This window comes from Aegilops tauschii, chromosome 1, assembly GCF_002575655.3.
Source record: "Aegilops tauschii subsp. strangulata cultivar AL8/78 chromosome 1, Aet v6.0, whole genome shotgun sequence".
Lineage (NCBI taxonomy): Eukaryota > Viridiplantae > Streptophyta > Magnoliopsida > Poales > Poaceae > Aegilops > Aegilops tauschii.
The window spans coordinates 273,500,850-273,522,828 of NC_053035.3; the positions used below are offsets into that span (position 1 = coordinate 273,500,850).

The 21,979-nt window shown below is 47.0% G+C and overlaps 1 protein-coding gene across 1 annotated transcript; it reads right to left on the minus strand.

Annotated features, from left to right (window-relative positions):
* Positions 1-2,613: 2,613 nt before the first annotated feature.
* Positions 2,614-6,447, minus strand: LOC109783430 (probable lysophospholipase BODYGUARD 3). The gene is made up of 4 exons (XM_020342036.4): positions 5,646-6,447; positions 5,177-5,511; positions 4,875-5,074; positions 2,614-3,257 (listed from the first exon to the last, which is right to left on the minus strand). The coding sequence occupies exons 1-4, from the start codon at positions 6,187-6,189 to the stop codon at positions 2,936-2,938; spliced, it is 1,401 nt and encodes a 466-aa protein (XP_020197625.1). The 5' UTR covers positions 6,190-6,447; the 3' UTR covers positions 2,614-2,935.
* Positions 6,448-21,979: the final 15,532 nt, after the last annotated feature.

Below are 21,979 nucleotides of genomic sequence, written 5' to 3' on the forward strand. Positions count from 1 at the left end.
CCCAGGGGCATCGGGCCCCACCCGGCACTGGCCTAGGAGGCCGACCGGGGCGGGCGCGTGGTAACGGGCGTGGGCGCCCGTCGAGGCTGACCCTAGCGCGGTGGGCAGAGCCCCGGGGCGCCGGATCGGGGCGCCGACCGGCCGGGACCGCGGTTGGCGGCGACGGCGAGCGAACGGCGGGCATGCGGTGTTGTCGGTGCGCGGGGCACGACGAGCAGCAGCACTAGCGGGCAGGAGCGGCAGCGGCGAAACGGCGCGGGCGTGCCGGGACGAGCAGGACGCAGGCGTGGCGCGGTGAGCGCGTCCACGGGCGCGACGACGGTGGCACGGAGCAGAGCGGTCAGGGCGCGGCCGGAGCGCGAGGAACCGCGAGCAGGGGAGAGAAGGGGGAGGCCGCGGCCTCACCTTCCGATGCAGGGGGATGGCAGTGGGCGCGAGGAGGAGGCGGATGACGGCGAGCGACGGGCAGGGCGGCGCTGGCGATGCGTCATGGTGACGGCGAGCGGCGACAGCGCGTCGTCGGGGCTCGGGGCACCGCGGGGTCGAGCCCCCGATCCAGTACGGGTCGAGGGGGGGGGGGGGCGGGCGTCGTGTGGGAGGAGACGGGAGGCGAGCGCCAACGAGGGGCGACGGCGTCGAGGACGCCCAGATCCAGGGGGCGCGAGGGAGAGAGAAGTGGGGGGAAGCGAGTGGGGAGTGGTTGGGCTAGGGTTTCTGTCGGGGTGAGGGGATAAGGGAGCGTCGGCTGGGCCGGTTCGGTGGGCCGTGGCCCAGGAGCGGCAGGGGGCCTCTCTCACTTTTCTTCCTTTTTTAAAGACTTTTCTGTTTTCTTATTTTTATTATTTTATTTCTTTACTGTTTTCATCTAAACTTCCTTTTATTTTAGTTTTATAAGATGCCAAATGAGCACCTAAATTAGTATTACTAATTAGTCCACTGCCACAATTATTTTGGCACATTATTAAATTAGTTATATTATTATAACTTTATTAAAGGCATTAATTTAATTTTTTTGCTGCTGTTTTAATTACTTTAGAGCCCTAAAACATTTTATCAAAGTTTGGTCTCTCCACCAATATATCCTATGAATTATTTGCCACAATAAGAACATTTTAGTTTTTTATGTTTGAAAACATTTAATGTTTGCCTATATTTTAAATTTGAATTTGAATCGTTTTGAACTAACGCGAGTTTATCAACAGTAACCGTGGTGACGTGGCATCTTTAATAGAGGTTTACTATAGGCTAATTATCCGGGCATTACATTGTGAGTATGTGAGGTGTGGCTCGATAGTGGGCGCTTCCTATAACCATCATGGGCATCCCGTGGCCCCGGCATTGTGGCGATAGCTGGCCGGCATCCTGGCTACGGTGGTGGGGTGGTGCCGATATTGACAATGGCAGACCTCCATGGTGATGTAGTTGGAGCAGTGTCCTTCAGATCGAGTTGGTTGGTTCGCCATTTGCAGGTGCTAACAGAGTTGCGGGTCAGTCTCTTAGGTTTGCATCGCTTGGACTCCCTCTTCGGGGTTCGTAGAGGTGGGGAGGTATAAGGCTTCAGAGGCTGACCTAGACTCGGCGGGCATCACTACCAGCAATGATGGTGCTTGTGGACGCATTCTCTTCCTTAGAGGCATTGTCGAAGAGAATTTCCTCAACATTGAGTCATCTTGTTTCAGAGTGGGAGCGGCGGTGGAGGATATTGGCATGTGAGGTCATTCCATGGTTTGGTTGGGTCGTCGTGCGTGGGTTGGGGCGAAAACTATGTCGTTACTGGGGGTCGATGCCGATGACGACAACATCCACAGGTGTTGTTTTCTTCCTTGGATTGAGACATTTCGGAAGATCTCACTCACAGTCAATCTGGGTAAAAGACATGGTTGGAGGTAGTGGAGGTAGTGGTTCGTTCAGGTCGATGACGATGCTGTATTTTCTCCTTTCTTTTCTTGTAAATGTTCCCTTGTATCTCCTTTTACTTTCCCTAACTTAATGAACTGGGTGGAGCACCTACCTTTGAGTAAAATAAATAAATAATCAACCATGCTCGAGAAATGAAAACGAACAAATCATGCAACTTGGTTATGGATTAGATACGTTAAGATTATTGCAACTAAACTTTTCATTCGATATAGAATGTGAACTTGAAATCTTGTGATATGGTAACTGCACCGTGTCCATCTATACCAAAAAATCTCTTGTTTTTTAAGAAGTTGTTTACTACATGTTGGTACATAAACACAGAAAAACATTAGTGATTTAGTGGGTAAGTCTACCAGTGCTCGAAGGTTTGTTTCGCTCTGCTCTTCAGTCAAATGCATAATCCAGCTAGCTCAGGATAAATCCTTTATTGCATCGGAGAATTGATAAAACAGTTGAACGATAGGTACTAGAAAGACAGGCATTGTATAATTGTGTATGTAAACGACTTCGATTGTACTGTGTTTTACAGAAAATGCAGGCGCTGGTTATGGTTTATGCCGTGACGATGTGTGGGCCCATACAAGTCTTTGACCATATATGGACGTGCACTGGTTATGGTTTTATGCCGTGACGACTGTGTGTGACTCTGTCCACGAACTGATCATGTGGCGCTGTGTGACTGTGTCCACTGGGTTACAACCGAAATGAGATTAATCATGCACTTATCACAATTATACACACGAGCAGCCAAATAATTGTTCCCAGCCTTCAATATGAAAGCTTGAGAAGGAAAAGAAAAGCTAATCAAGGTAATCTTCTTCATATTTTACTCTCGAGACCTTGCCTGGCACTTGTGCCTCTTGCCGCATCCAGAAATGTTGTTGCTCGCCGCAGACCTGCAGCCCTCGTTCTTCTTCGATCGAAGACACATACATTCTGCTAACCCGAGGTGCCACTCCAAAACCCCGCTCCCGTTCTTTTACCCTATGCATTGCACCGGTCCATGGCCTCAGGCTCACCGTTTCGTGTCCCAGATCTCCTCCAGCTCCCTGGCGAGCTCCTTCTGGCGCTGGACGACGATGGTGACGTGGTCCTTGCCGTCGATCACCTTGACGGTGGCGCGCGGGATCTTGGACTGCACCGCGTAGCTGCAGCCCACGGGGAGGAGCTCGTCGTCGCCGCCGTGGTAGATGGTGACCCCGCAGGTGAGCTGGTCCCGGACGGCCTCGAGGCACTTGTCGATCTTGCCGGCGCTGCCGCAGATGATGTTGTGGAGGGTGTGCCACGAGGCGATGTGGGTGTGGCAGAAGAAGCCGTCCATCAGGTAAGTCCTCACCCTGCACCAAGTTGAAGCGTGAGCGTGATGATAGTAGTTGTTTGCCAAAACATGCACATAACTCTATTAATATTTTGTGACGAGAAAATTGAGACACGAGTAGGCTAAAACACGAGTAGGCTAAAAATAGTCATCAGACCAGGTCGTGCTTATCAGGTCTATAACTGCTTTCTTTCTTGTTTTTCATTTCTTTCATTTCCCCGATAAATGATTCTTTTATTATCTCAAAATGTAAAGTGAAAACGAAACATAATGAATACACACCCGGTCTCTGCATGACTAGGAAGCACACAATCAATACCAACACATAAATTAAGATCTCTTTCATGTTCTGGTCTCGTCAAATGAGATTTTCAAAATAAATCTTGGTTGCAAAACTCATAAATATTTAGCCATGGGAAATATGTATATAGCTATCTATCCACTGACTTCAATCCACACTCGCTAGTCACCCCTCTCGCCCCAACCCCTTATTGCACTGCACTACGCTCAATCTCGTTGGAGATCTCTGCTCCGCTATTGCCTTGCTCCCTCCAGACGGGAATATAATTTGAACACGTAATTGTAGCTCTTCAATCTAATTAGCGAAACATGAGAAATATGTAACCTTTTAGCTATCTATCCACTGACTTCAATCCACACTCGCTAGTCACCCCTCCCGCCCCAACCGCTTATTGCACTGCACTATGCTCAATCTCATTGGAGGTCTCTGCTCCGCTATTGCCTTACTCCCTCCAGACGGGAATATAATTTGAACACGTAATTTTAGGTCTTCAATCTAATTAGCGAAACATGTCTATATATCTTTTTGTGGCATATTACATATGTTTTGCACATTAAATTGACAACCTAGAATCCATGCATGATTTATATTCCCATCTAGAGAAAGTGCTCAATTTCTTAGCATTACCAACACACCACCTCCTCTAGACAACCACCTGCGAGAAGCCGCCTTCCTTGTCTCACAAGGCTTTCCATTGTTGCTAGCATCTCCCACCGCCCACTTTGTAGCAAAGGCAATGGTTTGAGCCCAAACCAATCCTATCAAAATTTGGCCAGGCAAAAAGGAAAAGGGGGGCTAAGGTTTTGGTTGCCCATGTTTTCGCAACGTTGGGCAGGAAAAAATGTCACTAGAGTTGGTTGAAGCATTTGGGCAGGCCTAAATATTGCAATCCAAGCAAGAGCAATTATTTTGGCCATGACTAAAAAATTGACCAAACAGTCGGGTCTGCAGGTGGTCCATCTATGCGCAGTCAGCATTGAAACAGTAGATGGCCTCGCATGTCGTCACACCAAGTGCAACCACTAGCATTTGACCTGGGTCAAGCTCAGTTCATATGTCCCCTATTAACTCTCATCTCATCGCCCATCGGCCAGTCACATCAGGATGCAGCGACGATGCAGCCGGCGGACCCGACAGCCGGCACCCATAAATGCTCCCACTCGCGTCCAACTCTGCATCGCCTCGATCGGGAGCTAGCTCCCATTGATGGCGGATTCCTCGACGAGCTTGCTTAAATTCCATTGGTCAACGCAACCACCCAATCCCAATGGGAGGGAGACGAAATGTCGTTGAGCTAATTCTCACCACCCCGATCGGGAAGAAATGACTTTTTACCTGTATAAGGTGAAGACGCGGAAGGCGAGCTCCCAGAGGCGGTGGTGCTTGCAGAGCACGATGCTGACGGTGCGGCCGAGGTGCTCGTACCAGCACGCCACGGACGCGCCGAACGCTATCGCCGGCCACACCCGCCGGGGCGCCACCGCCCGCAGCACGTACTGCGTCCCCATCTCCCCCTTGGGCACCGGGAAGTACGGCTGCAAGTCAAGCCAAGCCAAGCCAAGATGTTAGCGGCGACTCCATGCAGAAACGTCACGTACGCGACGGCCAGGGAGCGCGCTGAGAGGGACGTTGCGTACCGGCGCGACGAGGGTGATGGACTTGACGGCGGCGGGGTACTTGACGGCGAGCGCGAGCGCGAGGATGGAGCCGAGCGAGTGCGCGACGATGTGGAACGCCCCGACCTTGTACCGCTCGATGACGGAGCGCTCGATCATCTCCACGTGCTCCCGGAGCGTGTACAGCGAGTCCGCCGGCTTGGGGCTGCGCCCGAACCCGAGGAGGTCCACCGCGAACAGCCGCCGCCGCGCCCGCGCCTCCCGGCTCACGTGCGGCAGCACCGTCTCCGTCCAGAACCCGGACGACGATATGAACCCGTGGATGAACAGCACGTCCTCCTCCGTGGCACCGCCATCTTTAATGGACATGAGTGACACCATAGGCGTGTGAGCATAAGCGGTGTGGGTGACGGTGAGGGAGGCAAATCTTGCCGCCGTATTAATGGAGCTTGGGATATGATCGATCGATGCATGTATGGGTGGCACGTACCGTGGGGTCCCTCGACGTGGACGAAGAGGCGGTCGGCGTCGGCAGGGTTGCAGTTGGCGCAGTGGCAGTCGGACCAACGCGGCGAAGGGTACGGCTTGTGCTCGTCGTCCCCGGCGCCAGCGGCCTTGCCACGCAGGATCTGCACGATGGCGGAGTGCACGGTGAGCGTGGTGGCCGACGCCGACGGCCTCGCCTTCTCCCGGCGCCGGGAGAAGGTCGGCGGGGACGACCCGGCGGCGCTGGCGAGCAGGGAGGGCCGCGTGTACAGCGTGTCGGAGATGTCCTCCAGGAGCAGCTTGGTGGAGGACAGCATGCTGACCACCTTGGACCCGCCACGCTCCGCCACGACGATCTTCCCCGGCGCGGCCACGGCCGACGACGAGCAGTAGCACGGCCGCCACGCGCCCTCGGCCACGTAGTCGGCGACCTTGTAGACGAGGCAGAGCAGCAGCTCCAGCGCGTCCAGCAGCATGAACACCACGAAGCTGACGGCCTCGTTCGCCGCACGGCCGGCAGACGCCAATGCCGACCGCGCCGCCGCCATCTGAGTATGTCTCTCTTTGCCGGCGCCAAGATGGAGCTAGGAGCTAGCAGCAGGGCTAGGAGAGAGAGCAATGGGCAATTGAGCAGAGGGCGGTGGTGGTAAAAGCTTTCTTCTAGGAGCAGTAAGCGAGCAGTGGGGGAGGCGGCTGAGCTGCGGCTGCGGGGCGCGTGAGGGAGAGTGACGAGTGAATTGATGCGCGCATTAAAGCGCAGGGGTTGGCGGTTGGTGAACCCATCAGGGCTAACACCACTGACACCGGCCAGCCAACTGGTACCGCGCAGGCTGGGCTTTCAAATTCGACCGGGCAACCCAAGAAAATTTGCAGGACATCCGCACTTTTTCAAGCCATGGACCATACCGGGATACGACTCCACGTATGTACAGTATCCGTAGGGAAAACTCCGTATGTACAGCGCCACTGGTCGTTGTGAGAATAATAGTTGATGGTGAGAGGAAATGAGAGCCTTTTATACTACTAGTATAGTTATTTTTTTTCAGCTGTAAAACGGAGGCGAGCGAGATGGCGAAAGCAGACACATAAATGAATTTTATCTTTTTCCTCTGTCATTGCTTGCATCGCCATTGATTACGCTCCGAGCAATCCATAGTCACAAGGTGCAAATCAGGACGCTCCTATGCAGTTCGCGATTACTGCTGAAGCCGGGGTGCCTTGTAAATTTACAAGCACATTCCATTAACACGCAGCACAGGCACGTGATCGCGGATAATTAGTACTGTACGCACGTCCAATTAAAGCAGCACTTGCGTTTGCACCGTTTACATTTGTACAGGGTTTATAGTGTATGTACTCGAGCCGGGAAAGGACCACAGACAACCGCACGCCGCGTAGCCGACATATTCCTCGTAGCGGTGTAGCACTAGTCAACGCCCTGCAGAGTTAATTGTACATAAGTACCACAATTGAGGCAATGAAAACAGATTGCTACCAAGTTTGATAATTTTTACGTGTCAGTACCAAGTCTGGGGCTAGCCGTTACAAAAAGGTCTAAACCGCGTATAAACACGTATTGACGGGGTATCTGACCAGCGGGGCCCGCCTGTCGGATGCCGACGTGGCATGTTTTTTGCAGAAAGCCCCTTGCTTCGCCGGCGCTACTGTCATCGTCTCCACGCACGACGGCGCCCGATCTAGATCCAGGGGAGGAGCCCCTCGAGCCCGAGCTCCTTCGCCTCCCGTAACCGCCGCCCCGCCCCGGCCTCCACCTCGCCTCGCGTGCTTGCAGCCGAAGCAGGGGAGGCAGCGGGACTTGGCGCAACTCTGGCGACAGGGAGCGGCGAAGGGCGCGGGAACCGACGGATCTGGATGGCGACTCGCGCGGCGGAGGGCAGGAGGGGCGGCGCTGGTCTCTGTTCATACAACAGAGAGGGAGGAAACAGGGAGGCCGCGAGGGGACCTGGTCGCCGGCGATGGCTGCTCTGGCGAGGCGCGTGGGGCGGGTCGACAAGACGCTCGAGCGGAGGCGGCTGGGAGGAGGAGCCCGGGCACGAGGAGGCGGCGGCGTGCTGGTGAGCTCGGGAGGAGGCACGAGGGGTCCTCGTGGCTGCTGCTGCTCGCCGGCGACGGCTGGGGGCGGGGTCGGCGAGACCCTCGGGCGGAGGCGGTTGGGAGGAGGAGCCCGGGCACGAGGAGGCGGCGGTGCGCTGGTGAGCGAGCTGGGGAGCTCGGGAGGAGGCGCGAGGGGTCCTCGTGGCTGCTGCTGCTCGCCGGTGACGGTTGGATCGGCTGGTTTTCTGCGCGCGGGGGGAGGGGGGTGTTTATGCAAAAGAAAATGCCACATCGGCACCCGACAGGCGGGCCCCACCGGTCAGATACACCGTCAATACGGGTTTATACGCGATTTAGACCCTTTTGTAACGGCTAGCCCCAGATTTGGTACTGACACGTAAAAATTACTAAACTTGATACCAATCTGCTTCCAATGCCCCAATTATGGTACTTCTGTACAATTAACTCGCCCCTGCATTATCCAGCAACTCGTACAAACTCCTCTTCAGAGAGCCATTAGCTGGTCGGCTAATACGTAGGAGCAGGGGAATGTATCTGGTGCACCCGCACTTGTGAATTTGTGGTGCTACCGGTGCACCGGGTGCCATAGAATGTTTTTATAATTCTGAAAAAAAAATCTAGCACATTGACACAACATCAATGTATGATTTCACAAAATTTCGTATAAAACTTTGAAATGTTTTTTGAGATACAAAAATGACAAATTAGACTTCAGTGTGATAATGAGCCAAATCTAAAGCCCAACTTATGTTACGTACTATTCTGTTTTGAATTTGTCATTTTTGTTTTTTGAGTTATGTTTTGAATTTTGACTTGAAATTTTGTGACAAGCTACATTGATGTTGTGTGAGTGTGCTAAATTTTTTTCAGAATTTTTTAAACATTTTAAAAGCACAATATGAGCTCGGTGCACCGGTAGCACCACAAGCTCCGGTGCATCAGATATTTTCCCGTAGGAGCAGTACATTTTTTAGCTCACAAAAAGATAAAAGAGTCTTGGGACTGAAACTACTGAAAATAAAGAGTATACTCCAGTTCACAAGTAAACTGAATCGAGGGCGGGCAGAGTACCAGCTAGTACGGCAACGGGATGCCGAGCCCTCCCGGGATCTGGTCGTGTAGGTCAGCTGCGCCGGGAGGAAAGCTGAGACGGGCAGATCGCGTAGGTGAGCAGGCGCCGGAATCCAGAGCCCCGTGTCGTGTCGTATATCCTGCACCTGTGCGTATACCTGAATATGCGTTACAGCGTCAGTATAAAGCTCCAACGGGAGTCAAATTCTTCCTGGATTTAGGTGGCAGCGTAACTGCGGAAGTTGTCGCCGGACTTTTTAGTCGCCGGTGGAAAGAGACGGTGAACTGACCGTGCAAGGAGATCAACCATAATTAAATTGCCATATGTGTGCAAGGCTTGTGGTGGCGTGGTAGGCCGATAAGTTGCAGGATTTGGAGAATGGATGGATGATGGATCAGGTGGAGACTGTGCACGTGGTCCATGCATGGAGGAGCATGTGTATGTGTTGCGTGCAAGGAAGCAGATGTGATGGTGGTAGTTGTTTAGGCAATTGACATTGTGCGCAGGGCAGTGATGTTCGAGTCAACACACGGAAAGCACCCTAGGAAAAATGAGGTACCCGCAGTGAAGAGACCCCAGAAGAAAAATGGAAATTAAAGAAAGCCTTCGCCCAACGCTAGCGCATGGGACGGCCGATATGTATAGCATGGGTTGACACCCTTCTCCACCATGTATGTTTTGCTCCTGATCGCACCATCAGTGCACACATTTTCGTCATTTTTGTTTCTTCCATGTCACTACGTAATTATCCATGCTTTGCAAGGGTCATCAATATTCTACTATGTTAGTCTGTGATCAGGGGCGGAGCCAAGATTTGGTCATGAGGGGGGCGAAAAGCCAACATTCACAAAAAGTCTTGGAAAATCACGATATTTTAAGGCTCACAATAGTGTTCATCAAAATGTATATCTGAAATTACAAAAGAATGTGGTATTTCTGTTAACTTAAATTGACTCTATGACCACGAGTGTTGGACAAGGTGATAATGTGAACTTTACAACTATTTTTCCTTAACAATATAGACAATCATATAATGTCAAAAAAATCGTCTTCATTTTGATTTGAAAACATTTTCTTGACTAGTTCATACCGAAAAAGCTTGTTTGGTTGTTGCGGTTGATATTAGAAGAGTTATGACCAACCGATCAACCATTGAGTGTGTAGTACTTTTACTTGTTTAAAACCATCTGACGATTAAATTGGCTAGTGAAGACGAGATATTTAGGTTTAGATGGTTGCAAACATCCAGCTAGAAATGGGCAAGTTTAGACTCAAATTGAGCCCATTCTTGACTAGAAAAGACTACAGGATACAGAACTCCGCCACTGTGGATGTATTAGACACGTGAAATACCTCATGTCGTGGATCCGAAGATGCACAAAATTGTCAAAACCTCTATTTTGTACGCAGTGCTAATTAATCAGACTAAGATCATAATTCATGAAAAGAACTACTGGTGCGTAGTGGTACCTGCTGCCAATATCTTCGATCCTGGTCACCTGGCTAGCAGCCTTCTGAATTTCTGAGGATCTAATCCACCAGTGTCTAGTCGTATCCGGACAGCGGACTTAGACCAGTGGATGGTGTAGTCATCGTGACGGGCAGCCGCCGCGGCAATAGCAAACACTCTAGCACACGCATGAGGCGGATGGCATGCGCGGCGGCCGGCGGCCACGGCAAAGCCCTAAGAGTCCAGTAGAAGACGCACTCAATCAATCGGATGGATCACATTGTATCCAGAGGAAAAACACTAGCCAGGAAGGATTTACTGGCTTACTAAAAAACAATAATTTAATTTGGTAACTGAACCATCCATTCTAGTGGGCAATAATAAAAAAATGGAAATAAAAAATGACACTAAAAAATAAAATTTTGTTGTGATATCTACGCCGAGGTGTTGTTCTCACAAAGCACGATGTTTCTTGTTGCAACTAGCAAGGAAGAAAAAAATTGTGCTAATGATGAGCCAACAAGACACCTCTTCTTTCACTACAAGTCTCTAATTATTTTACATTGTCAGTCATCTAAATAACATTTAATTTGTATCCGTCAAGAAGTTCTTATGGTCGAGCGCCCGTGCCACCTATATGGGGCTACCCATCTATGGGATTTTACTGTATTTTAGTTTCCACCGGTTTTGTAAAGGTTTCTAGAACCTTCTCTTAATTGAGTTTTTTCGGTTATTCTGTTTTTCTTTTTGCTGTTTGATCCTTTTTTCAAAATTTATGTATTTTTTTGAATTGTGAAACCATTTTTCAATATTCGGGAGGGTTATTCTATTCAAGAACATTTTTCAAATTCGTGAACATTTTTCATATTTATGAATATTTTCAAACTGGGGAAATTTTTGATATCAGATAACATTTTTTAAATTCGTGAATATTAGAAATTTATGAACATTTGTTAAACTCTTGACATTTTGACTTAAAAAAAATTCACAATCATTTTTTAAATTCATGATTTATTCAAGAGTATTTTTAAAATAAATTGACTAAAATAATATAACGAATCGGGACAGAACCCACAAATTAATATAACGGTCTTTGGTGTAAGATTTCTTGTCCACAGTATTTTTTGTTTGAGGGAAAGCCATCATGGTATGGATATTCAATTTGGCTATTCATTGTGTAAAACAATCACATCCTTAGCCAAATGTGTGAAGCATTGCATATTTTAAAGGGACATTTGCATTTGTGCCCCTAACTCGAACCCACTACTCAGATTTGCCCCTAATTTCGAAGCATGCTCAAATATGCCCCTCCGCCGTTCGTTGCACTTATAGAAATACCCTTCCGTGCCGTTTCCGTCTAGTCAAAGCCGTTTGGTTATCTGGCGTTCCTTTGACATTTTTGCCCCTGTCTCTTAATGTGTCACTTGCTGGTGGGGCCCACTCTCAAAAAATAAAACAAAAAACCCTTTCTCTCACCCCCTCTCCCTCACACACTTACAGGTGGGGCCAATCTAAAAAAACTATTTCTCTCTCTCTCTCTTACCTCTCCCTCGCTGCCCAACGACGGGCCGACGGCCATTGTCTCTCTCAACTCCAGCGAGAGTGCCGAACGGGCGCCGCCTCCACCGCTTGTCTCCCCTGTCGCCGCAGCCCTCTCGCCCTCATTCTCTATCCGCACTCTCCCTCGTTCTCTCTCCCCTCCTCTAGCCCTCTCCCGCAAGCTCGTCGGAGGCCGCCCCATCGCCGTCGTCTGTCCAGCACATGGCCAACGACAGCCCCAAGCTTCACCACCTCGCCAGGACGATCTTAAAACATGACATCGTCATCCCGACCTACCAATTTGAACAGACAAGTCCAGGACCGAGCGCCCGGATGCATCTTCCCCGCCTCCGGCCTCGGACCGCCGCCTTCGATTGGATGCCGTTCAAGCACGTCGGCCGATCCCAGTCGCTCCTCGGGCGTCTTGATGTACAGCAGAAGCCATGGGCAGCCTCCATAGCAAGCCCCATGATCTTGGGTCGTCTTCCCCGCGAGCTCCGAGATCTGCCATGGCCGCTATGGTCGAAGTCCTCGCTCTGGTCTTCCCCGAGCCCTAGCGACGTCTCCGTCGTGCTCCTAGTGAGCTTGTTAATGTCACACAGCCTTCCCCTCTCTCCCCTTGCATCGTAGGTCCCCCACTTGCGCCGCCCAAAGCCCCCGCGGGAATGGTCGCCGCCGTTAGCTCTGGCGACCATATGGTCTGAAGAATTCATCCCTGGATGCGGTAGATCCAGGGCTATCAACTGCTACCCTCGTCCGGCCTCCTCATGGCCTCCCGGCGTGCCTCCGCCGCGGGAATTGGTCGCCATCGGCAACTGTCAGCCTAATCAACAGTTAATTGAAACAAACTATTCAGAAATATTGTTAAGCCAATGACAATGGGCCCAATACCTAGTTTGATTAGTCTTTTTCTTTTTCTTCTTTCTATATTGGCCCCACCTGTAAGTGTGTGAGGGAGAGGGGGTGAGAGAAAGGGTTTTTTGTTTTATTTTTTGAGAGTGGGCCCCACCAGCAAGTGACACATTGAGACAGGGGCAAAAATGTCAAAGAAATGGCCAGATAACAGTCAAACGGCTTTGACTAGACGGAAATGGCACGAACGGGTATTTCTATAAGTGCAACTAATGGCGAAGGGGCAAATTTGAGCATGCTTCGAAATTAGGGGCAAATCTGAGTAGTGGGTTTGAGTTAGGGGCACAAATGCAAATGTCCCTATTTTAAAATGTTTAAAATTTCTGAAAACAAATTTGCACAGTCACGCAACGTAAATGTAGGTTGCCACATTTACAAAATTTGAAACATAGCTCCGGAAACAAAAATGACAAATTCAATACTCGATAGTACATAACGTAAGTTGGGCTTTGGATTTGGCCCATTATCATATTGATGCCAAATTTGTTATTTTTGTATCTCAAAAATATCCTAAATTTTGATACAACAACATACATTAATGTTGTGTCAATGTGCTAGATTTTTATTCACTGTTTTGAAATGTTCTACAACATCCAGTGCACCGATAGCACCACACTTGCACCGGATACGTTCCCGGTTATGGTGCCACACAGTGCCCCCTTCCTCGCGAGGATTACAATCTAAAGTAAACTTTTTTTTGCTTCCATAGGAAAACGATAAAATTTAACAACAGTGAAAGCCTACACAAAAAGGTACACTCTTCATAGATAATTGCAGTGGCCTAATACTTCTTCAACGTATCTATAAATTTTTGCATTGTTCATGTCATATTTTCATCATTTCAACAAAGTTTGGAAGTTTATTTGGACTAACCTATTAATAAAGTGTCATGTGCCAGTTTATGTTTTCCATTGTTTATTTTTTTCACAAAAATAGGCATATTAAACCTCCGTAAAAAAGTTGGAAAAAATACAATGTTGATTTATGTATCAAGGCGCATCTGAAGGAAATATGCCCTGGAGGCAATAATAAAGTTGTTATTTTATAGTTCCTTATTCACGATAAAGGTTTATTATTCATGCTAGAATTGTATTGATCAGCAACTTAAATACATATGTGAATACATAAACAAATACCGTGTCCCTAGTAAGCCTCTACTAGACTAGCTCGCTGATCAAAGATGGTTAAGGTTTCCTAACCGTAGACATGTGTTGTCATTTGATAACGGGATCACATCATTAGGAGAATGATGTGATGAACAAGACCCATCTGTTAACTTAGCATATGATTGTTCAGTTTATTTCTATTGCTTTCCTCATGTCAAATACATATTCCTTCGACTAAGAGATTATGCAACTCTCGAATACCGGAGGAATACCTTGTGTGCTATCAAACGTCACAACGTAACTGGGTGATCATAAAGATGCTCTACAGGTATCTCCGAAGATGTTTGTTGAGTTGACATAGATCGAGATTAGGATTTGTCATTCTGAGTATCAGAGAGGTATCTCTGGGCCCTCTCGGTAATACACATCATGAGAAGCCTTGCAAGCAAATGACTAATGAGTTAGTTACGAGATGATGTATTACGGAACGAGCAAAGAGACTTGTCGGTAACGAGATTGAACTAGGTATAGAGATACCGGCGATCGAATCTCGGGCAAGTAACATACCGATGGACAAAGGGAATTACTTATGTTGTCATAAGGTTCGACCGATAAAGATGTTCGTAGAATATGTAGGAGCCAATATGGGCATCTAGGTTCCGCTATTGGTTATTGACCAGAGAGGTGTCTCAGTCATGTCTACATAGTTCTCGAACCCGTAGGGTCCGCACGCTTAACGTTCGTTGACGATATAATATTATATGAGTTATGTATGTTGGTGACCGAATGTTGTTCGGAGTCCCGGATATGATCACGGACATGACGAGGAGCTCCGGAATAGTCCGGAGGTGAAGTTTGATATATGAGATAATAGTGTTTTGTCTCCGAAAGAGTTCCGGAATTCACCGGAAGGGGTTTCGGATGTTTCCCAAAATGTTTGGGTATGAGAGCACTTTATCTGGGCCAAGGGGTAAAGCCCACGGGGCTTTTGGTAAGTGCAAAAGGCAGTTTTGCGGAGGCCAGGGGCCAGACTCCAGGGACCCTGGCGTCTGCGTCCAGACGCCGGGCACCCTAGCGTCTGGCCCTGGAGTCCGAGAATGACTCTTGCCTTTCGGGCAAAACCGACTTTGAGGAGGCTTTTACTCCAAGTTTCGACCCCAGGGATCAACATATAAATAGAGGGGCAGGGTAGCATCCAATACACATCAAGATTCACCAATCCGTGTGCGGGCAACCCCGTCCCCTCTAGTTTATCCTCCATCATAGTTTCCGTTGTGCTTGGCGAAGCCCTGCGGAGATTGTTCTTCACCAACACCGTCGTGCTGCCGGAACTCATCTACTACTTCGCCTCTCTTGCTGGATCGAGAAGGCGAGGACGTCATCGAACTGAACATGTGCGGAACACGGAGGTGTCATACGTTCGGTATTTTATCGGGACGGATTGTGAAGGTGTACGACTACATCAACGCGTTGATAAATGCTTCCGCTTAGCTATCTTCAAGGGTACGAAGATGTCCTCCCCCTCTCGTAGCTATGCATCTCCATGGATAGATCTTGCGTGAGCGTAGAATTTTTTGTTTTCCATGCAACATTCCCCAACAGTGGCATCAGAGCCAGGTCTATGCATATATGATATGCATGAGTATAACACAAAGAGTTGTGGGCGGTGATGGTTATACTGCTTACCACCAACGTCTTATTTTGATTCGGCGGCATTATGGGATGAAGCGGCCCGGACCAACCTTACATGTCCACGTACATGAGACCGGTTCCACTGACAGACATGCAACTTGTTTTGCATAAAGGTGGCTGGCGGGTGTCTGTTTCTCCTACTTTAGTTGAATCAAATTTGACTGCGGCCGGTCCTTGAAAAAGGTTAAAACAACAAACTTGATAAATCACCATTGTGGTTGTTTTTGCGTTGGTAAGAATGGTTCTTATCAGAAACCCGTAGCAGCCACGTAAAACTTGCAAACAACAAAGTAGAGGACGTCTAACTTGTTTTTGCAGGGTATGTTGTGATTTGATATGGTCAAGGCATGATGTGATATACGTCATTGTATGAGATGATCATGTTTTGTAATTTATCGGCAACCGACAGGAGCCTAATGGTTGTCTTTTAATTATTGTATGAAATGCAAGCACCATGTAATTGCTTTACTTTATCGCTATGCATTAGCAATAGTTGTAGAAGCAATAGTTAGCGAGACGACCACGACGCAACGATGGAGATCAAGGTGTCGAGCCGGTGACAATGGAGATCATGACGATGCTTTGGAGATGGAGATCAAAAGCACAAGATGATGATGGCCATATCATGTCACATATTTTGATTGCATGTGATGTTTATCTTTTATGCATCTTATTTTGCTTAGAACGGCAGTAGCATTATAAGATGATCCCTTCACTAAATTTCAAGATAAAGGTGTTCTCCCCGAGTATGCACCATTGCTAAAGTCCGTCGTTTCGAAGCACCTCGTGATGATCGGGTGTGATAGACTCTACGTTCACATACAACGGGTGTAAGCCAATTTTACACAAGCAGAATACTTGGGTTAAACTTGACGAGCCTGTACAGACATGGTCTCGGAACACTGGAGACCGAAAGGTCGAACGTGAGTCATATAGTAGATATGATCAACATATAGATGTTCACCATTGATGATTACCCCATCTCACGTGATGATCGAACATGGGTTAGTTGATTTGGATCATGTATCACTTAGATTACTTGAGGGATGTTCATTTAAGTGAGAGTTCATTAGTAATTTGATTAATTGAACTTAATTTATCATGAACTTAGTCCTGATATTATTTGCATATCTATGTTGTAGATCAATGGCCCGTGCTACCGTTCCCCTGAATTTTAATGCGTTCCTAGAGAAAGCTAAGTTGAAAGATGATGGTAACAATTACACGGACTGGGTCCGTAACTTGAGGATTATCCTCATTGCCGCACATAATAATTATGTCCTTGATGCACCGCTAGGTGATCCACCCGCTCCCGCTAATCTAGACACTATGAATGTCTGGCAGACGCGGAATGGTGACTACTCTATAGTTCAGTGTGTCATGCTATACGACTTAGAACCGGAACTTCAAAGATGTTTTGAACATCATGGAGCATATGATATGTTCCAAGATTTGAAGTTAATATTTCAAGCAAATGCCCAGGTTGAGAGATATGAAGTCTCCAACAAGTTCTATAGCTGCAAGATGGAGGAGAACAGTTCTGTCAGTGAACACATACTCAAAATGTCTGGGTATCATAACCACTTTGACTCAGCTGGGAGTTGATCTTCTAGTTGATAGTGTTATTGACAGACTTCTTCAATCACTGCCACCAAGCCGCAAAGGCTTCGTGATGAACTATAATATGCAAGGGATGAATAAAACGATTCCCGAGCTCTTCGCAATGTTTAAGGCCGCGGAGGTAGAAATCAAGAAGGAGCATCAAGTGTTGATGGTTAACAAGACCACTAGTTTCAAGAAAAAGGGCAAGGGAAATAAAGGGAACTTCAAGAAGAACGGCAAGCAAGTTTTCGCTCCTGTGAAGAAGCCCAAAGCTAGACCCAAGCCTGAAACTGAGTGCTTCTACTGCAAGGGAAATGGTCACTGGAAGCGGAACTGCCCCAAGTATTTGGCGGATAAGAAGGATGGCAAAGTGAACAAAGGTATATATGATATACATGTTATTGATGTGTACCTTACTAATGCTCGTAGTAGCTAAGGACGAGGTGACGATGCGCGTCGGAAATGGTTCCAAGGTCGATGTGATCGCCGTCGGCACGCTACCTCTACATCTACCTTCGGGATTAGTTTTAGGCCTCAATAATTGTTATTTGGTGCCCGCGTTGAGCGTGAACATTATATCTGGATCTTGTTTATTGCGAGACGGTTATTCATTTAAGTCAGAGAATAATGGTTGTTCTATTTATATGAATAATATCTTTTATGGTCATGCACCCTTGATGAGTGGTCTATTCTTGTTGAATCTCGATCGTAGTGATACACATATTCATAATATTGATGCCAAAAGATGCAAAGTTGATAATGATAGTGCAACTTATTTGTGGCACTGTCGTTTAGTTCATATTGGTGTAAAGCGCATGAAGAAACTCCACGCAGACGGACTTTTGGAATCACTTGATTATGAATCATTTGATACTTGCGAACCATGCCTCATGGGCAAGATGACAAAAACTTTGTTCTCCGAAACAATGGAGCGAGCTAATGACTTATTGGAAATAATACATACCGATTTATGAGGTCCAATAAGTGTTGAAGCACGCGGCGGTATCGTTATTTTCTGAAATTCACAGATGATTTGAGTAGGTATGGGTATATCTACTTAATGAAACACAAGTCTGAAACATTTGAAAAGTTCAAAGAATTTCAGAGTGAGGTGGAGAATCATCGTAACAAGAAAATAAACTTTCTACGATCTGATCGCGGAGTGGAATATTTGAGTTACAAGTTTGTCCTTCATTTAAAACAATGTGGAATAGTTTCACAACTCACGCCACCTGGAACACCACAGCGTAATGGTGTGTCCGAACGTCGTAACCGTACTTTATTAGATATGGTGAGATCTATGATGTCTCTTACCGATTTACCACTATCGTTTTGGGGTTATGCATTAGAGACAGCCACATTCACGTTAAATAGGGCACCGTCTAAATCCGTAGAGACGACACCGTATGAACTGTGGTTTGGCAAGAAACCTAAGCTGTCGCCTCTTAAAGTTTGGGGATGCGATGCTTATGTCAAAAGGCTTCAGCCTGATAAGCTCGAACCTAAATCGGAGAAGTGCGTCTTCATAGGATACCCTAAAGAAACTATTGGGTACACCTTCTACCACAGATCCGAAGGCAAGATCTTTGTTGCTAAGAATGAGTCCTTTCTAGAGAAGGAATCTCTCTCGAAAGAAGTGAGTGGGAGAAAAGTAGAACTTGATGAGGTAAATGTACCTTCTCTCGAATTGGAAAGTAGCACATCACAGAAACCCGTTCACGTGATGCATACACCAACTAGAGAGGAAGCTAGTGATAATGATCATGAAACTTTAGATCAAGTTACTACTGAACTTCGTAGGTCAACCAGAGCACATTCCGCACCAGAGTGGTACGGTAATCCTGTCCTGGAAGTCATGTTATTAGACCAAGGTGAACCTACGAACTATGAAGAAGCTATGATGAGCCCAGATTCCGACAGATGGCTTGAGGCCATGAAATCTGAGTTAGGATCTATGTATGAGAACAAAGTATGGACTTTGGTGGATTTGCCTGATGATCGGCAAGCCATAGAAAATAAATGGATCTGCAAGAAGAATACTGGCGCTGATGGTAATGTTACTGTCTACAAAGCTCGAATTGTCGTGAAAGGTTTTCGACAAGTTCAAGGAGTTGACTACGATGAGACTTTCTCACCCGTAGCGATGCTTAAGTCTATCCGAATCATGTTAACTATTGCCGCATTTTATGATTATGAAATCTGGGAAATGGACGTCAAAACTGCATTCCTTATTGGATTTCTTAAAGAAGAGTTCTATATGATGTAACCAGAAGGTTTTGTCAATCCTAAAGATGCTAACAAAGTGTTCAAACTCCAGCGATCCATCTATGGACTGGTGCAAGCATCTCGGAGTTGGAATACACGCTTTGATGAGGTGATCAAAGCATATGGTTTTGTACAGACTTACGGTGAAGCATGTATTTACAAGAAAGTGAGTGGGAGCTCTGTAGCATTTCTGATATTATATGTGGATGACATATTGTTGATTGGAAATGATATAGAATTTCTGGATAACATAAAATGATACTTGAATAAGAATGTTTCAATGAAAGACCTCGGTGAAGCTACTTATGTATTAAGCATCAAGATCTATAGGGATAGACCGAGACGCTTAATAAAGACTTTCACAAAACACATAACTTGGAAAAGTTTTGAAGAAGTTCAAAAATAGATCAGTCAAAGAAAGGGTTCTTGCCTGTGTTGCAAGGTGTGAAGTTGAGTAAGACTCAAAACCCGACCATGGCAGAAGATAGAGAGAGAATGAAAGTCATCCCTATGCCTCAGCCATAGGTTCTATAAAGTATGCCATGCTGTGTACCAGACCTGTTGTGTACCTTGCCATGAGTTTGGCAAGGGGGTACAATAGTGATCCAGGACTAGATCACTGGACAGCGGTCAAAATTATCCTTAGTTATCTAAGAGGACTAAGGAGATATTTCTCGGTTATGGAGGTAATAAAGAGTTCGTTTTAAAGGGTTACGTCGATGCAAGATTTGACACCAATTCGGATGACTCTGAGTCTCGATCTGGATACATATTGAAAGTGGGAGCAATTAGTTAGAGTAGCTCCATGCAGAGCATTGTAGACATAGAAATTTGCAAAATACATACAGATCTGAATGTGGCAGACCCATGGACTAAACCTCTCTCACAAGCAAAACATGATCACACCTTCGTACTCTTTGGGTATCAATCACATGGCGATGTGAACTAGATTATTGACTCTAGTAAACTCTTTGGGTATTATTGACATGACGATGTGAACTATGGGTATTAATCACATGGCAATGTGAACTAGATTATTGACTCTAGTGCAAGTGGGAGACTGAAGGAAATATGCCCTAGAGGCAATAATAAAGTTGTTGTTTTATATTTCCTTATTCATGATAAAGGTTTATTATTCATGCTAGAATTGTATTGATCGGAAACTTAAATACATTGTGAATACATAAACAAATACCGTGTCCCTAGTAAGCCTCTACTAGACTAGCTTGTTGATCAAAGATGGTTAAGGTTTCCTAACCATAAACATGTGTTGTCATTTGATAACGGGATCACATCATTAGGAGAATGATGTGATGGACGAGAGCCATCTGTTAGCTTAGCATATGATCGTTCAGTTTATTGCTATTGCTTTCCTCATGTCAAATACATATTCCTTCGACTATGAGATTATACAACTCCCGAATACCGGAGGAATACCTTGTGTGCTATCAAACATCACAACGTAACTGGGTGATCATAAAGATGCTCTGCAGGTATCTCCAAATGTGTTTGTTGAGTTGGCATAGATCGAGATTAGGATTTGTCACTCCGAGTATCGGAGAGGTATCTCTGGGCCCTCTCGGCAATACACATCATAAGAAGCCTTGTAAGCAAATGACTAATGAGTTAGTTATGAGATGATGTATTATGGAACGAGTAAAGAGACTTGCCGGTAACGAGATTGAACTAGGTATAGAGATACCGACGATCGAATCTCGGGCAAGTAACATGCAGATGGACAAAGGGAATTACGTATGTTGTCATAAGGTTCGACCGATAAATATCTTCGTAGAATATGTAGCAGCCAATATGGGCATCCAGGTTCCACCATTGGTTATTGACCAGAGAGGTGTCTCGGTCATGTCTACATAGTTCTCGAACCCGTAGGGTCCACACGCTTAACATTCGTTGACGATATAGTATTATATGAGTGTTGGTGACCGAATGTTGTTCGGAGTCCCGGATATGATCACGGACATGACGAGGAGCTTCGGAATAGTCCGGAGGTGAAGTTTGATAAATGAGATAATAGTGTTTTGTCTCCGGAAGAGTTCCGGAATTCACCAGAAGGGGTTTCAGATGTTTCCCGAAATGTTTTGGTGCGAGAGCAATTTATTTGGGCCAAGGGGTAAAGCCCACGGGGCTTTTGGTAAGTACAAAAGGCAGTTTTGCGAAGGCTAGGGGCCAGACGCCGGGAACCCTGGCGTCTGGCCCTGGAGTCCGAGAAGGACTCTTGCCTTTCGGTGAAATCCGAGTTTGAGGAGGCTTTTACTCCAAGTTTCGACCCTAGGGCTCAACATATAAATAGAGGGCAATGGCTAGCATCCAAGTCACATCAAGATTTGTTGGGGATCGTTGCAGAAAGTAAAAAATTTCTACGCATCACCAAGATCAATCTATGGAGTTTACTAGCAACGAGAGGGGAGTGCATCTTCATACCTTTGAAGATCGCGATGCGGAAGCGTTGCAAGAACGCGGTTGGAGGAGTCGTACACGTAGCGATTCAGATCACGGCAGAATCCGATCCAAGCACCGAACAACGGTGCCTCCACGTTCAACACACGTGCAACCCGGTGACGTCTCCCGCGCCTGATCCAGCAAGGAGGAGGGAGAGGTTGAGGAAG

Coding starts and splice junctions, on each gene's coding strand:
- LOC109783430 (XM_020342036.4), bottom strand. CDS start 6,189: ATGGCGGCGGCGCGGTCGGCATTGGCGTCTGCCGGCCGTGCGGCGAAC. Junction 5,512..5,645: donor CCACGTCGAGGGACCCCACG/GTACGTGCCACC, acceptor TGTCCATTAAAG/ATGGCGGTGCCACGGAGGAG. Junction 3,258..4,874: donor CGCGTCTTCACCTTATACAG/GTAAAAAGTCAT, acceptor AACTTGGTGCAG/GGTGAGGACTTACCTGATGG.